At 38.8% G+C, this 17,946-nt stretch overlaps 1 protein-coding gene across 3 annotated transcripts; it reads right to left on the reverse strand.

Moving 5' to 3' along the window:
* Positions 1 to 129: 129 nt before the first annotated feature.
* Positions 130 to 17,513, reverse strand: lrrcc1 (leucine rich repeat and coiled-coil centrosomal protein 1). 3 transcript variants are annotated; one of them, XM_078264197.1, is made up of 19 exons: positions 17,188 to 17,513; positions 15,831 to 16,036; positions 15,627 to 15,692; positions 14,849 to 15,016; positions 13,279 to 13,445; positions 12,523 to 12,714; positions 11,802 to 12,001; positions 10,844 to 11,006; positions 9,672 to 9,820; positions 8,444 to 8,648; positions 7,990 to 8,129; positions 6,645 to 6,846; positions 5,835 to 6,020; positions 5,421 to 5,595; positions 3,695 to 3,858; positions 3,208 to 3,416; positions 1,920 to 2,057; positions 770 to 905; positions 130 to 422 (listed from the first exon to the last, which is right to left on the reverse strand). In XM_078264197.1, exons 1-19 carry the CDS (start codon positions 17,229 to 17,231, stop codon positions 312 to 314), a joined length of 3,021 nt encoding a protein of 1,006 aa, XP_078120323.1. In that variant the 5' UTR covers positions 17,232 to 17,513; the 3' UTR covers positions 130 to 311. The 3 variants fall into 3 exon arrangements, with proteins under 3 accessions (XP_078120323.1, XP_078120322.1, XP_078120324.1); XM_078264196.1 differs by having other exon boundaries at positions 13,279 to 13,472; XM_078264198.1 differs by lacking the exons at positions 15,627 to 15,692; positions 15,831 to 16,036; positions 17,188 to 17,513 and having other exon boundaries at positions 13,279 to 13,422; positions 14,849 to 14,983.
* Positions 17,514 to 17,946: the final 433 nt, after the last annotated feature.

The following is a 17,946-nucleotide window of genomic DNA, read 5'->3' on the forward strand; positions in this document are numbered from 1 at the left end:
TCACACATTGTTGGATGAAATATGCTGTATAAAAATAAAGTTGTATTATTATTATTATTTACCACTGAACCCTGCATTCTCATCTTGGATTTTAAGTTTGGTATGTATAATTTAAAGAAAAGACAAATAGAAGAGAAGAGAGAATTTATTATATAAATCATGATACACTAAAATACAACAATAACTTAACATAAAACATCTATAAAAAATAACTAGTCAATGGATTCATTTAAAAAAAATAAAATGTTCCTCTAATATTTAAATTCATACGTTGCCATAGCTGCAAACATCTTATAACCATGTGTTAAAACTTAAAAGTCTTTTAGTACACTTGTGAGGCGTTTCATTTTCTCCTCCATGATTCTCTTGTTAGTTTCCGTCTCCTCCAGGAGCTGTCGCATCTCCTCCTCCACTTCAAATACCTGAGGAGCGCACACACACACACACACACACACACACACACACACACACACACACACACACACACACACACACACACACACACACACACACACACACACAATCAGAAAACACCTTCTGAGCATGATGAAGCAGGTAAAACACTACTGTACAATATCAAATATTAAGACTATTTTAATAAGAACCCTTGATTATATGTACCACACACTGATTTATCCTTAATTGACATCAGAGTTAAGGGGCTAGACTTGGCTTTTGTTTATAATTATCACATATGAACACACTGGCACAAAGCACCTGTTCTTGCCTTCCAACTTAGAGAAAAACTATCCTAGTGTCTATATTTTACCTTCTGATTGGCTTGTTCAATCTGTTTCTGCTTCTCATTCGCCAGTCGAAGCAGCTCAGTTTGATGGGCAGCCTGGCCAGACTCTAGCTGACGACGAAATGCATCATCCACACAGTGTAACTTCTCTACTGCAGCTCTGCAAGACAGACGACAACAAATGAAAAATAATGTTACATAAGGCACTTGGGGGATGTTGTGCTAACTGCTTCGGGTAAAATAAGCATTTTTTAGGGTGGACGGCCCCAGAAAAGAAGCACTGAGATTAGGGGTGTAACTGTGCAAAACAATTCACGGTTCAGTATGTAGCTCAGTTTTGGGATCACAGTTCGGTATATTTTCGATACAACAGGGACAACAAAACAAAAATAACTTTTTTCATTTATTTTGAAAATTATAAACATTCAACAGTGACTCATTGGCCATAATTCTTACTGTAACAGTTAAGGCATTCAAATGCTGGCTTGTAAATAAGAAAAAAAAGAATAAAAAAAATAATTACACCAATGTGACAAACTAATATTTGATTAAAAATGATGTCACTCACCTGCCACTGTCTCAAGGCACTAATACCCTGATTATGATTTGACCCCAAACTTCATAATATATTGCAATTATGAGTCTTCAGAGTTGCCTAGCTTTTGTATTTAAAAGAAGAAGAGATAGAAGAGCCATGTATTGAACCAATAGTCATTTCTGCCCAAAACATTTCAGAGTAAGACTGTATCTTCCTTTTAGGCTTTGGAGGAAAAGCATTTCATCAGCTTTCTTGACATAGAAAATGACTTCCCTCTGCTCCAGGATTAAAGAAAGCTGCAGAGCTGCCCTCACCTGTTCCCAGCAGGTGCACAATGATTGGACAAACGTGTGCACATTGTGGTAGATATGGAAATATAGAGTTTCTTCTTCTTTCGTGACTGATTCTATGCAGGATAATCACAGCATCTACAAAACCGTGCCTACTCTGTGAAAACAAGTTATTTTAAATATGCACTTAATTGAAAACAAGCAAATACAGCTACTATATCTGTTTTATGGAAAATAAGACCTGTAACTTGATAACTACACACAGGCCCAAAACGTAACAAAAACAGCTGATTTCTGAAGAATGTTCACTGACACATTTTTGCTCTTATGTGATGTTGTATCATACTTGTGTGCTTCTGTTGCTTTATCTCTTTCTTCCAGCAGCAAGTGTTCCTTGGAATCAAAGTTCTCCTTCATGCGCTTCACCTGGTTCTCCAGCCGAGTGAGCAGGTCTGCCTTTGCCTGCCACTTCTTACTGGAATCACTAGTAGAAAAAATAGATATGGAGAAATAGAAAAAAACACAATATAATGATAGTGGAGAAACTGATGTAAAGGCCATCAGCTGTAGAGATCTGTACTCTAAACAGTATGACAACATCAGTTATTCCTATTAAAGGAGACCTTTTATGCTTTTCCATATTTTCTGTCATATCTATTGATCACTCGGCTCGGAATTACATCATATCAAGCCGGTTTTCTATATATGGTCATCTGCATGAATAAAGGTGCAGCAGCCATGGGCAGTTTGACAAAAAGTGTTTTTTTTTTAACATTAAGCATGTAAACATGTTCTAGTAGAACTAGGGTCTCACAGTATAGTTGACTATTGTAATATTCAACCATTAAAACTACTGATCGGTGCAGCGATATATACACTACCGGTCAAAAGTTTGGGGTCATTTAGAAATTTCCATTCCACTCCATTACAGACAGAATACCAGCTGAGATCAGTTGCATTGTTTTTTTAACCAGGGCAGCAGTTTTCAGATTACATTATGTGTTTACATAATTGCAAAAGGGTTCTCCACTGTTGTAGAAAGAAGTGGCTGATCTTTAATGCAATATCTACATTGCCCATTATCAGCAACCAGCCATCCAATGTTCCAAAGGCACATTCTGTTTACTAATCTGATATTTTAAAAGGCTAACTGAGAAAACATTGGAGAACCCTTTTGCGTATGCTTTTATGTAAGCACAAAATGTAATCTGAAAACTGCTGCCCTGGTTAAAAAACAATGCAACTGATCTCAGCTGGTATTCTGTCTGTAATGGGGTGGAAATTTCTAAGTGACCCCAAACTTTTGACCGGTAGAGAGTGAGTGTGTGTGTGTGTGTGTTTATATATATATATATATATATATATGACGGAATACCAGCTGAGATCAGTTGCATTGTTTTTGCAACATTGTTTTTACACACACATTACAAGTAGAGAACCTTTCGAATATTCGACTATTCTTCAACTTTTGGGGAGTAGTTGATGACTACTAAACTACACTATTTATTAATGTCCTAGTAGAAACACAAAATACAAGTATGAACCTGAAAACAGTACGTAATAGGTCTATTTTTTCCTGTGTTTATATACATTATATCTAGTATGTCGATGTGTGTTTGTGATAGAATGCTTGCCTGTAAACTCTTTTGATCTCCTCAAACTCTGTCTCCTTGTCCTCCAGCTGCTGTTTCAGTTCCTCCTTGCGCAGGGTCAGATGATCCAGCCGCTCCCTCAGCTCAGCCTGCCGAGCGGTTTCCTCCTCCAGCTGCTGCTGAAACCTCTTCTGAGCCTGAACCGCCTCCTCGCGCAGCCTACGGATCTGATCATCGCGCTCCTGCAGGGCCTAGACAGCAGGGAGGCAGAGGAGAAAGTGAAATGGCTTTAGTTTGTCTAGATTAAAAACAGAATAAGATAGAGAGAGAGAAAGAGAGAGAGAGAGAGAGAGAGAGAGATATTTATATATATATATATATATATATAAAAACAAACTACATATATACAATGCTCGTGGTAATATGCACAAACTAAACTTTGAAGTAGTGGCAGGTTCTGGTATGATGGGCTCTTATGTAGTTTTGTTTTTTAAACACACTGACTTCAATAATCAAAATATCCCACTACCTCTTTGAGTTTACGGATGGTCTCTGTCTGGTCATCAATGATTTTGGTTTTGATTTTTAGGGAATCGTTGTCCCTGTCGTTCTGTTTCTTCTGAGTCTCCAGCTCATTGCCCAACACTTCTATCCTGGCCTCCAGACGTCCACGATCCTGAGCCAAGGACGCTCCTAGTAAAGAGAAAAACATTGAATTGTAAATTGGATCTTGTCTCTAATGATAGCAGCACTTAATGTTAAACTTTACTACTTTAAGGTCTATTATTCTTTTGTCTAATTTTATCAGTGTGATTCCTTTTTTTTGGTGCATTTACTGCCTTATACAAAGCATTTTTACAATGTACAATTAACTTGCCTGAAGTGTGTAAGAAGGCGTTTCTCCCAAATAACCACTAGATGGCAGGCTTTACTTGATACGGGTTACAGTTTTTCTCAATTGCTGAAACACTAAAACCCATTGGCTGAACAAAGTTCTCAGTTGCCTGCACTCATTTAGCTAATCGTGCAGTCTGTTGTCAATACCTTAAACCATTTCACATGGTAAAACACAATGTGCAGATCTCACTTAGACTTTGCAACAAAACTCTAAACACATTCTCATTCTTGAAACACATTCTGTACTCTAATGCACATGTCATCCATACTGCTAAACACAAGTGGCAACAATCAAATACAACTAGAGAACACATGTCATTGATTGAAGACAACCACTCAAAGTTGATTTCACTTGTTTCAAATGATGTGACACAACCAGTATAAGCCAGTTCAGACAGCAACGGGGGAAGAAGCCTCTTGTGATGTCGACGAAGTGCTCTGGCTTGACCCAGCCCAAAGACAAGAAGCAGCACATTGATCACATGTTTACTCCTTTGATATTTGTCCCTTTTAGTATTGTATACTGTAGTACAGTGCATTGTAGGCTGTATACTGTACAATGAACAAATTGTATGGCCCTGGACATTGTGCTTTCCATTTGTTAACGGTACTGACTGCTCAATAGATTGACTGGTTGTAGGTTCATATCAACAAAGAACAAGAATTACAGTATCAGGAGAGACAAAGGACAGGTTTGTGAGATGTAGGGTACAGTACTGTAGAAATAGGGGTACAAGGAGAAGGAAGAACAAAACTTGCTAAGAGCAAAGCAGAGTGGTAATTTCTGATCAATTTTGAGCTACTATGATAGAACATGTTTCGTTCATCAAAAGACAGTGACGGAAAAATATGAAATTTGTTTTGAGATTAAAAATGTACTTCTCCCTGAGAACTATATGTTTTGAACAATGTGTTTTCTATTTTTTCGTGTATTGTTTACTGACTGCCTGATAGTGTATATCATTTTGATCACTTTGTTTATGATTTGAGAGCAGTGTTTGATTTTGAACACAGGTAAAACAGGTTTTGAGGCGAAAGTTTCATTTTGCGAGAGGAGTCAGAGGTTTGGTAAATAGTGCTTGAAGATGAGGTTTTGTGTTTAATGTTTTCAGAAAATGGAGCAAGGTTTCAGAAATTGTGTTTAAGCAATTGAGAAAAACTGTAAATAAAACATCAGCACATACAGGAATAAGCCAAACAGCTAATGTCTCCTTAATTTGGACTCTAAAGTACACATTTACATTTAGGAGGGACTCGCTCTGCCCATGGCCAATATGATAAATTGGACTCAAGGGAAGAAATATACTAGTGGTTGATAATAAACAACTAAAACTTGTTGTCACTGTGACATTTCCCACCTTGCTGAGCGAGCTCCTGGCCCCAGATCCTCCTCTCTGCCCTGAGGCCGTCGATCACCGACTCCTGAGCTGTGAGCTGAGACAACATTCGCGCCTTGTCTTTCTTGAGCAATTCGAGCTGCAGGCTAAGACGCCGGTCCTGCTCCACCTCTGCTTCCAAGGAATGCAGACGGCTCTGGCAGAGGGAAAGACAGAGAGACACTATTAATGATTAACGGTCATCTGTGTCGTGGCTGACAGCTGGACCATTCAGTATTCATGATGTTTTAAAGTCTCCCAAAGGCAATGACTGATGCCCAGAACTGGTCATCAGTCATTGTATCTTATACATAATGTGTTTTTTTTTCAAACCTGATCAGACAATTTATTCTTATTAATTTATTCAGATCTCACTCTTTTACTTTATTGCTGTACCTTCAGATCAGTGACAGCGTCTCTCTTGGCTTTGATGAGATCAGTGATGCGGTTCTTCTGTTCTTTGACCATGGCTGTGAGCTCCTGCACCAGGGAGGCTGATTTCTTCTCCCTCTGCTGGGACTGGCCGAGGGTCTCCTTGAGCGTCCACAGCTCTGCAGTCATCTGATCACAAGCCTCCTTTACCTAAAGAAGCAGAGTGAGGATGTGGGACTGAATATGAATGAGAGTTGAACAGAGTGAAGCACTTCGATTCAAGCATTATCTGACTCAACAATTTTATCATCGCTGTCAAATTCTGACAGAAAAGGTGAAGTTACGGATGTAAAGAAAGCTTAAAATTTTTTTTAAAGGTTTCCACGAGAGAACGTTTGGCTAGCAATCTGTATCTCATTCCAGTCAAAGGTTGTAGTAGAAAAATTGTAGTAAATTGTGCGAGTGGTAGCAATCAAGACTAGATTACATTTTGTGCAGAATGCATGAATGAAATCTGTAACCATAATGAGAAAGTGCAGACTGATTCAAATCCAATCCTTTTGTATAGCTTTCTTCCTGGGGCAATCACAGACTGTGTCCAGAGTCAGATGACCCTAATTCAATCTCCGCTTTCACCATCAGGCTGGGAAAAAATCCTCCAAGTCTATCTAGATTGGGATCAATTCCAGTTCAATCATTTCACTTTTTACTGGACAGTAATAATTTATCAGATGGACAGTCCAGAGATTGGAGAGTCAAATTTCAGACACTGTAATCAAACACTTCACTTGATTACAGGCCATCTGTATGGCATGCGTCCATCTATTAGCAGACCTCAGAGAAGCGAGCAGCCTCGATGGTTAGCGCCATGCGGAACTCGTCCTCCAGAGCAGCGTACTGTTTCCTGCCCTCTGCCAGTTTATCCTGCAGCTCCACCTCCCTGTGGCTGTGTCTCTGTTCCACCGATACAACTTCTTTCGCCACTGCCTCACGGAAATCTGCCCCGCCAGGCTGCAACCGCAATTCCAGCTGTTTTCTATTTAAAAAAAATACAAACAAGGATGGTCAACCGGTCAGTGTGTCTAGTTATTATATTTAGCTTTTTGCTGTTTATTTATTATATGTTGCATTTCTTTTGTTACTGCACTATGCCGTTTGCTGCTGTAACACCAGGAACACACCGCATGTGAAACGTGTGTGTGAATCCTGGCTATTCACACCAGACGTGCATTTCTCCGCGCCGGTCACAAAGCGATCCTGTTCCTCTCCACTCTACAGCACGGCTCTCTCTCTATCTCTCATGCTCCTCGTGTTTTTGGTCCAACAAACCCTTCCACCTCCAGCCAGGCCACTCCAAACTCTGTGTGTGTGTGTGTGTGTGTGTGTGTGTGTGTGTGTGTATATCTCTCTCTCTCTCTCTCTCTCTCTGTGCCTGATCGCGTCTCGCTCTAGTCACAGCTGAGAAGTCAAGACAGCCAAAATCACCATACATTTTTTTTTATTTTATTTTGTATCTGGCTGAGCTGCAGCCTTCCTGTGTTTGATTACCTACCCAACTTGACACATTAGCTTGAAGAAAAAGAGTAGACTGCAGCGCGGGCCGGAGCCGCAGCCCCACTCCTGATCGCAGCTGGTATGAACTGACGGATTGGATAACATGTGCGCCAAAATGAAAATAGCTCCGCTTCACTTCCGCTTTAAATATACTGGATGAATTATTACAGCAAGCAAAAAAACGTCAATGTTCGTATGGTCACCCGGCTATTGTTTGTTATGACAAACCTGAAGCTAGTGATCTTATCCTTATTTTATTTCTCTATAACATTGGGTACTCATGACCACATAAGTAGCTAAGTTTAGAAAATAAACATCCTTGCGTATTATTTCTCAAGAGTAAAACATTTAACAACTCAACTAATCTGCTTCATCAGAACTATGTAGCTGTGGTTTGATCAGATTTGTGATTTCTTTAAAACCAGTCAGATCAAAGGCAAAAACAAAATACAGAAACATCTCATGTGAAATAACCAAAACTATTCAATCATATACTGTACATGTAGGAGCCTATCAATCACAGGTTCAAAGTTAATTGAGAAAATATCAGTTTTTAAAAAGGGGGTAAAGTTGATATTAAGCAACACATCTTTCAGTGATTCAAAATAAAATCTTCCAGGTGTACCTGTGCTCTTGTTCCCTGGATGCCAGCAGTTCATGCAGCTGCTGCAGTTTGTCTTTGTGCTGACACACTGATGCTCTCTGGATGTCTGCCTCTCTCTTCAGAGCTGCTGCCTTGTTCTCCAGCTCCTGGTGCCGCTTCATCTGAGGAAGGTCAGCACGTGTCTTATACCATGTTTTAATACATACCATGAGAGCTGAATGACCCATCTCTGCTGAAGCCTTTCATCTGGCTGCATTTATTCACTCTGCAGGAGAGCTCACTAAACTACTACACTGGTTATCAAAAATGATAGTGACATAGGGGGTTAACATGTTCAGTGGTAGGTAACAGAAACAGCATGATATTTTCATATGTGTATGACTCTAAATAAACTTGCTTTGATTTCCTGACTAAATGCAACTGTATCAAAATGGCGATACAAGCGTTCTCAGGTATACTAAACCAACTATTGCACCTCCTCAGCCTGCTGGCGAGCCCTGAGTGTCTCTCCATGGGAGATGCTTTCCTCCAGTCTGCGCAGTGCAGTCTTGTGTTGCTCTTCACCGCTGCGGGCCTGCTCCAGCTGCTGGGTTAGGGACTGACACCTCCCTTCCAGCTCCTCAACACGAGTCTGCAGTTCAGAGCGCCCTGATCGCTCCTTTAGCAACAGCTCTTTCATTCTGCATGGGGAGAAAACATGATAAGAGCAGCAGGAGTATTACCCTGAATGACTGCAATGGTGTTTTATCTCCCACTGTTAAAAATGTGATAGCCGTGAGCCCGTGAAATTGAAGAAATCGTTACGTTACGACATAGTCAAAATCTTAGAAATATAGTGGAAATGGCAGTAAAAAAAAAAAACATTATACAAAAAGGCAGTCTGGTGACAAAAAAAATAAATTTAAAGAAAAAGCTTGAAGAATTCAGGACACATTGTAAAACTAAGAAAAACTGAACAACCACCTGCAATGGCTCCCTCTTTAAATTAGCCATGATGAGTCATTTCACTGTAATCTGTCTCCTGATGAGCGAGGGAGTCAACAGTAGCAGCGGTGTTCAGTGTCATTAGAAAGTGACAGTTAAGATTGATTCATGTAATACATCTGACATATGCTTGTCACGAGGCTGCTAATTACAACCATAATGCAGATTTATCTAAGCAGGGTGTGATGCAAGCAAGAACAGTGCACAAAACACACATGGCTGTATCTGTGCAGTGTTACAGCCAAATGGTTCCATATAGGAATATTTAATTATAGATAACTATACACTCTGGAATTTAAATATAAGGTATATACAGTAAGCATGATGGGTGCGCAGGTTAATGATCTTTATACTAAATAGCTTTATTATTGCAGAAAACGGCTGGCATACTTTAAGCTTTTGGAAAAATGGAACCAAAATGTGTGCTTGATTTCACTAGATGCTACGGGACAATGATAGTGAGGAATTTTTAATGGTGGGATAGATACTCATTGTTTAAGAATGAGACAGGCAGCAGGCGCTGGTCTCAGGAGAGCCAATACAAAAGATGAAGAGGGCTGAAATAGATGAGAATCCATTATGCAGTTGACAACTGAAATCCACAGAGACCAGTTCAATTATGCCTTTTCATCATGACGTCTGCTTTAGAGCTACTGCACCGATGTGAACATTTGTGTGCATACATGTGCATGTGTGTGTCCAACCAGTTTTCCTCTTACCTGTCGGTGGTGTGCAGGGCCATGCTTTGCAGGTCTTTTTCCTCACTGACCTTCGTCTGCAGGCACTTTAGATCCTCTGTTAGTTTCCTCACAACCTGCTCAGCCTTCCAACGCCTCTCCCTTTCCTGGTCACGCTCTTCCACAATAGTCTGACACATGCACATAGACAAAAACACAAATACTAAGGGATGAACAATTAAACAACATTGAATGTTTTTTGAAGTATCAGTGAGTTCCTGTAAAGAATATTATAAGAATAAAGGAGCGCTCCACTGATTTTACACACCAAAGTGTGTTTACAGGTCTTTTGAACTGTTACTGCATATGTCAAACAAAGTTATATAAAGCCTTTTGTGGCTCCAGGAAGAGTGTCATGAAATCTGATAAAGTCACCTGAGTTAGCATGGATTGGGGCTGAAGACTATTTATATGTATATGTTTATAAATGAGAGACATCTGGGGTGTGGAGTTAGAAAGAAGTGAGCTTGCTAGACTTCTGTTGCCCGCTCCTTATCTCTGCTTTAGGCTAGCCGCACGAGGCTTATTTAGCCGTTACTAGCATAACACACACAAATCATTGCATTGCGGGTAATGTAGGCACCAGGTTTTGACAAGGAAGTAGAATGCATGGAACAAAGAATATCTTTTGAGCGTGGGAGGGACACGCTTAGCCATGGTGAAGGTTGGAGTTTGAATATAACAACAGGAAAAATGGTGGCTAGTATATTACATGGGAATGGAAAATATGCTATTTCTATGTATGTATACTCTTAACGAGTGTTCATATGTATATGCAACCATTAGTCTAACAGTGGTTCCCAAAGTGGGGTTCAGGGACCCCCAGGTGTCCAGATTGTAGACTCCTCAGTGTTGTGTTATATATGATGGTTTGTGACTAAATTTAAAATAATGTATCATTTATTAGATCATTGACTAGAGTTATCTCAAAATGTATAATGAAAAATGTTAATTTTATTTTGTTTTGTTATTGTCTTTGTTTTGTGGTTACTTTTACAAGTGGTATCTATTATTCTGATCCTGTATGTGCATGTTGGTGTGTAATGGTTTTGGGTAAAATAAAAACAATACCTACAAAAGTATTTTCACAGAAATATGAGTACAAACACCCAGAGGATGTGTACTCCCCTCTTGTACAGAGGCATATTTCGTACCCTGTAGGTTTCCTCCTCCTCAGTGGACTTGTTTTTCACGTCGCCTGAGGCCTTAGCAACTGTCACAGGTCCTCTTCTTAAGTCTTTACCCCCTGCAGCGCCAGACTTCCTCCTGGGCCCCTCAGCAGACTTTGAACTCCGCTGTTTAGGATTCTCCTGATCACTGCACATAAAACAAATCAAAAAGGTATTGAACCAGCTGTAAAATGGATTATAGAAATCCCTCAGGCAAATCTTTGGCTCAATAAAAGGTCAAAGCTGACGACTTGCTCACTTTTATAGGTAGGCAAAGTTTGAACAACTTTGAATTCAATTTGGAGCTAATATTTTAAAATCCTTTGATGAGGACAGTTGGAAGCTTACTTAAGTTAATACTGGATACTGAATCCAGTACATGTCATCAGTGGCTGATGAAGCAAGATAAATAGGTAAATCACAGAAGCTCGGCCATTAATCATGGGAGTGAGATGACAGTTGTAATTTGTAACGGAGAGGAGTAAAGTTTACCACATCGCTCAGAGAAGAAAATGTATCATCGCCTTCCAGCTGAGAGGTAAAAGGATTTCCTTAATCATCAAGAAAGCTGATATTTGGTTGATGCATGCTGAACAAAATGGAAATATCCGTTGCTGCGTATTGTGTTTGATTATTATGAATGCAGACTTTGTCAATTACACCATCATAAACACTTCTGTGTCAGCAACGTGTGTATGAATTTGATTATCTTTACTCAAAAGGTACAGTGCCTGATTTTGTTAGGGTCCAACAGCGCTTAAAATATCTTTGCACAGTTGAGTTAAAACATTAACAGAGAGTTCAGAGGAATTTGGGATTTGTGTGGGTGACAGTTAACTTGTATAACAAAATCAGGGAGTTCACATGTAAACTTGAGGGGAAAACAAATTATTTTCATTACAGAGCAGTTAACATGACAACTAAACATTTTTTTGTTGTTCACCTGTCTGATCTCCGGCCCCTGGTTCCCTTGGGGGTCGTCCTCTGCGTTATGCTGTTACGGTGTTTGGGGATCCCCGTGCGCCTCCTGTTTTCCTTCCCGCTGTCACACTCGCTCTCTGACGTGCGATCTGTGTCCCTCTTGGCTTTCTGTACTGGGACCCCAGAATGAGTAGAGCTACTGGATTTGTCAACTGCAGGGGCCTGGGTACATATTGCAGAAATACTGATATGTGGCGGGAAAAAAAATAAAAACAGTCTACATGTTTGGATGAATGCAAACTAAATAATAAATGAATAAAACATAGGGTATGTTTGATAGGCATAGCAGAAACATGAAATGGAACACTTGTAAATCTAATTCAAATAAAAAGGACTTCACACTTAAGTTAAAGAAATAATACATGTGGTATCAAAGCTGGGATGCTGCCCAGATAACATGAATACTTAATCTAAACTTTATTTATTTAAGCATCATCAACAGGCATCTTTAGAGACAAATGTTCTCTTAAATCTGAAAATGCTGAAATACTCCAGTTTCTAATATTTTATGTGATTCATAACCTATTTTGTAAAAAAAAGGACCATTAGCTATAAAGGCTAACTATGACTGTTTTTTATCTAAATATAACCCATCAATATGTTGAGCTCTTCGCCTGCTGTATACCTCGTACAAATACTTCCTAATCATGAATTGATGGCTTTCAGCAGTGTGAAATAAGCACCTTCTGGATAAGCTGGGACACCTGGTGCTCCAGTTTCCTGATGCGTTGTTCATTAACTGGGTCTGCTGGATCGGACACCGTAGAGCGAATATGTGCAACTGGATCTGTGATTGCTTCGGAGGCAATCCGCTGACGAAACTGGGTCAGCACCTCATCGATGCGGGGTGTAGTGAGAGTGACATCCTCTCTTACCTGCAATGGAAACTTAAATGTGCTACTTTTTTCCATTTGGGTGTGTTACATGTGTTGTGGTTTTGCTTAAAAGAAAGAAATGTTGCCATCTGGTGCAATGAGTATATAAAGTAATTTATAGTGACTACTGGGGATCTGCTTTTTACAATTTGGGCTACAGGGTGACACAGTGGATCAATTAGTTCATCACTATCACTTCACAGCAAGATGATCTAGTTAATTAAATCTCCCAAACCATTTTCTGGGAAAGTGAGATATATATGAATGTTGCAAATTAATTGTGTGTGTTCTTCTGTGACTATGTGTTGACATGTCTCTTGCAAAACTATATATATATATATATATATATATATATATATATATATATATATATATATATATATATATATATATATATATATATATATATATATACACACACACATACACACACACACATATAAGAGGCTTCCTGGTTAAATAAATGTTTAATTAGGAAGCAATTTAACTGGAATAGGGTCAATATAATGAAATATAATGGTATAAATATAAGGCTGCTAATGGTAGTATGGGATCAAAAATTACCGCTTCATTGTGACTGGTATCCGAGGACAGCAGGAGGTCCACGTAGTCCTCCAGACCGGGGATATCACATGGACTCCCTAGACCTAGCTGTGATGGATTTCCCAGCCGGTCCAGACCATCCAGAGCAGATATCTGTGGCAACGACTGAATAACAATTTCCCTGTAACCTGCAGCAGGACAGACACACATAAAACCTGACAAGGCTAGAGTTGCAAGACCATCCATGAATGCCATTATTCAGTATTGTCTCATTAGTAGTATATTGCTTGGCTAAAACATCAGGTGTTATGGTGTTTATGTTGCCCGAAATTAAATAATTTATATCTAAATGAATTCCCTCTCTTCAGTGTGTGCTATCCTTATGCACTATTGATGCGACTCACTTAATGAGAACCAAGGCACTGCTAATATATGTGTACCTACGCATATTGACAGCAAAGGTTGTAAGATTGCATTGAGTTTGCCCTCATGGATTAAAACACATGCTTTTAACAGCTACTGCTGTGAATTAATCATGAGCAGGAATAATGTGATAATTGGTGGACTCCATAACTTAAAGTAAAACACTGAAAATATTTTAACATTCAAATAACTGCAGTCAATCCAATTATGTAAAGAAACAGACATAATATGTAAAGAGAGCCAAGTAGGACACAGTCATCCCTAGCAGTGGCTGTCCATTTAACTACCACTGATTGTCATTGTGCTTTCATTCATACAACACAGGGAAGAGTTATGAGTCAGTTATGCCGCTAAATCTAGCAATTATCCTCTGGATTATTGAAAGATGCATCAAAAACAACAGAGAGAGAAGAAAGAAGTCACCCGTTTATAGCACATACTGATGATGTATATTATTACACTTAAATGTCCAACAAGTAAAATCTTTCCTATATACTCAGTTGTCACTTTATTCAATATACCTAAAAAAAAATCCTACCGTCATGATTGTTTTAGTGTTGAAACTGAAACTGTTAGAGAGTGTTAATTACACAGGCTGTGGTTTGTGGTGCTGTTTAATTGAGAGGTGTAGTCTACCTTCATTGAAATGTGGACAGAATGGCAAAATATAAAGCCTCAAGGATCCATAGGACCATGAAGTTGAATCAACACGTCTTCAACAAAAACTGAGCAACCTCACCTTCATAAAGGTAAGGTTTTATGCAGGGCTTTTTATTTAGACATTATATTACCTTCTCTGGGCAGATGCTTTTGTCCAAAGCAACTTACAATAAACGTAATCAAAACTAGATGTCTTCGAAAATTGTAAATACATCCCTCCCAAACAAACAACCACGAGCTTGTTCAGTGTTTCTTTGCAGTGCTAGCATGGGGTGTTGAGTTGCAGTCTAAAAAGGGGGGTTTTCAGCATGCAGCAGAAAACTAGACTGGGTTTTATTAAGCTAGTTGTACGCTGAGGTAAACTGGGGTGTATATAGTCTGTATGTATATCAGGTAACACGTACTGATACAGTATATCTGTCAAAGGCCAGTATTTACAGGTAATATATCTGTCCAAGTACTAGTTACAACTGTACTCATATATATGTATAACATTTTCATGTCTTACCTGGTGACCTACACACAGGGTTGTCCCTGCCATACTGGCTCAAGGTGACCTCTCTTAAACTTTGCAATCCCAGCAGGCACTGCAGGAGATGATCAATGTTGTTCAGGTGGTTGCTATGGAGACTAAGGTGCTTCAGCTTGTATCCCGCGCCATGAAGATACAACAAGCCTAATGAGGACATCAGGAATCAAAAGCATTAGATCCACTTCAACATATGTCATAGGACATATTGGACTCCTCAGAAGAGATACGTCTCTAAAGTCATTCTCACTCCCTATTGCACGTTCTGCCAACCTGAACAAACTGGAACTTTCCTGCACATGGTCTGGGAGTGTGAACAGGTAAATGAGTTCTGGAATAAAACAACATCAATAATATCTGATGTGATAGGATATCTAATTCCTACTGACCCGATTGTTTTGTTACTTAATGACGACTCTAAATTACACCTGCTTGGGAGACAGAGGAAAGTTTGGCTAGCTGGCTCAACCACAACCAAGAAAATGATAGCCCCCCCCACTCGCTTTGTATAAAACAGTGGTTGGCGTATTTTCTGGACATAGTCATGCTTGAGCTCTCTACAGCAAGGATTAACAAAGCCAAATCATCGACTATAGACCTATGGAAAGGGTTTTTGTTCTTGTTCATTTGTATGTTCTAAATATTAAAAAAAACTAAAAAAAAAAAAAAGGAATCAAAAGCATTGACACACCAATCACTTGGTAGTGTTTTTATATGAGTGTAGAAAAAAAGTTTGTTCAGTTGGTGTTCAACTCACCAGTGAGGTTGTTTATCTGATTGTAGGACAAGTTTAATCTTGTTAGGTTCACGAGGCCATTCAGTCCTGAGTTAAAAAGGAGGGGACAATAATAACTGAGTGATTTTACAGCTCAAAAGGTCTGTAATAAAGAATTATTACTTGGAGAACACCAACAAAGCTGAAACATTTATCGTCAGAGTAATATGGTGACTAAGGACTCACCTTCAACCTTGGTGATTAAGTTACATGATAAATTTAAAGTCCTTAGGGAAGTGAGGGAACTTAGACCCTCAATCTTAGAAATGCAATTGGAGGAAAGGTCTAAGTGCCGCAGGTGCCAAGCTGAGGTCAGGCCCTCGATCCCTGGGATGTGATTGCAGTGCAGATTGAGTGATGTTACAGTGGGACTCAGGGGGACATCTAGCAAACTAGACACAAAGCAACAAGGTAAAACAACAGATTCACCATGGAAGAAAAAACTTTGATTTCGTGCTGACCAATTTGCTCTGCATGAAATGTTTTCTCAAATTTGCAGCAACAACCCATTTTTTTTTCTTCAGTTTAATCGATTTTTTTTAGTCTATGAAAGGTCCCAAAAAGTGTGAAAAATGCCCATCAGAGTTCAAGGTCTTCCAATGTCTTGTTTTGTCCGATCAACAGCCCCCAACCCAAAATATATTCAGTTTACATGTACTGTATATAAAAACACAGAAAAACAGCCTATCCTCACATGAAACTACAAACTAGTAAATATTTGTCAATTTTACTGATTAACTGTCTGGCGTTTCAGTTCGAAAACCTTGCGATGAACATTTTAAAGCAGTGGTTCCTAACCTTATGGGATTGTGACCCCTTATGAAGCAAGTTCTACGTGTGATCCCTCATCACAGGTTGTGGCTTTAATGTAGACATGAACTATGAACAGCACTTTAACCAAAGTTAGAAGTAGTAGATCGACAGCATAATTATCGACAACTTTTTTAATTAATTAATAAAATGAAGCAAAGATGCCAAACACTCTCTGCTTCCAGCTTCTTAGTTGTGAGGATTTGCTGCTGTTCCTTGAATCATGTTATAGTTAACTGAATATTTTAGGGTTTTGGACAGTCAGTCAAAACAAGCAATATTAAGATGTCATTTTAGGTTTTCGGGAATTGGGCGAGGAGGACCTCTCATCAATGGTGGAATGTAACCAAGTATCTTAACTCAATTAAACTTAAGCAACGTTAACGTTACAGTTTTGAGCTACTAGCTAGCTACTTGCACACTTCATTTTAAACTACTTTAAACTTTTACAACAGTTAACATTAGCTTAGCCCGTTACAATTCTGTTTCATGCACATTAATGCATTAGTTATAATCCAATAATATAGCATAACATGCAAAAGTATGACAGGGGCCATTCCGCTGCATAATGAGTAACGTAGCTAACATTTAGTATCTTAAGTGAATTTAGCTGATACTACTTTACCTTTTAGTATTTTAAAAGAAATGAACTCAACGTTTAACGTCAATGCAAGTCGAGGCACACGTTTCTATCGAACAAAGCCACAAAAAAGCTGTGATTAGTTTACGTTACCTTGTTATATTTTTGTCAATAAGACTCAGCTCCTTGTCTCCCATAACGACGACATGCAACAAGTTAGTGTTAGCCTTTATTTACCCATTTGTACTGTAGACCGCGTAACCTTAGCTAAACCGTAGCAGAGTAGCAAAAGTTTACTAACAAACGAGCTCAGGAGGCAAACTCATACCGAGCAGTTTACAAAGAACAGTTACAAAAGCTAGAACAGCCAACAAGTGTTGAGATGTATTTTCTAATAACCAACGCAGCATTCGTGTGTTGTTGTTTTTAGCCTCTCCTCTATCGAGAAGAAGGGGTTGAACGTTGAACTAGCCGCTTCTATCGGTCTTCCTGTTTACATGACGTAGTTAACGGTAACATCCGGGAACATCCTCCGCCTACCGAAGACACTCAGGCTGTTTTAGATAATCACTATTACAGTCTATGGATAAACACAGATCATCATAAATAAATATATAGTTAATATATTGTAGACAGTGTATGTAATGCCGTTTTATTCAATGTTAAATGAATTAATGAATGAATGAATACTTAAATTAATACATATGCCTATGAAATACATCCTGAAATAAATAAATAAATACATATATAATAAATGTAAATATAAATATATATAAATTAGTCAGTATAGTTCAATAAATAAATAGGTTTTACTTTTGTTTATTTCAGGGGGCATTTATTTTATAAGTACACATATATTTATTTCACAGTACAAAATGTGGTAACCTAAATAATACACAGGAGAAAAAAGAC

Source organism: Sander vitreus, chromosome 12, assembly GCF_031162955.1.
Source record: "Sander vitreus isolate 19-12246 chromosome 12, sanVit1, whole genome shotgun sequence".
Lineage (NCBI taxonomy): Eukaryota > Metazoa > Chordata > Actinopteri > Perciformes > Percidae > Sander > Sander vitreus.

What these genes read in the sequence shown, in the direction of transcription:
- lrrcc1 (XM_078264196.1), bottom strand. Translation starts at nt 17,231, where the DNA reads ATGGGAGACAAGGAGCTGAGTCTTATTGACAAAAATATAACAAG. An exon ending in AGGGGCCGGAGATCAGACAG is followed by an intron (nt 11,007 to 11,801) that starts GTGAACAACAAA and finishes TTTTATGTGCAG; the next exon opens with TGATCAGGAGAATCCTAAAC. An exon ending in GCCCTGCACACCACCGACAG is followed by an intron (nt 8,649 to 9,671) that starts GTAAGAGGAAAA and finishes CTCCCCATGCAG; the next exon opens with AATGAAAGAGCTGTTGCTAA.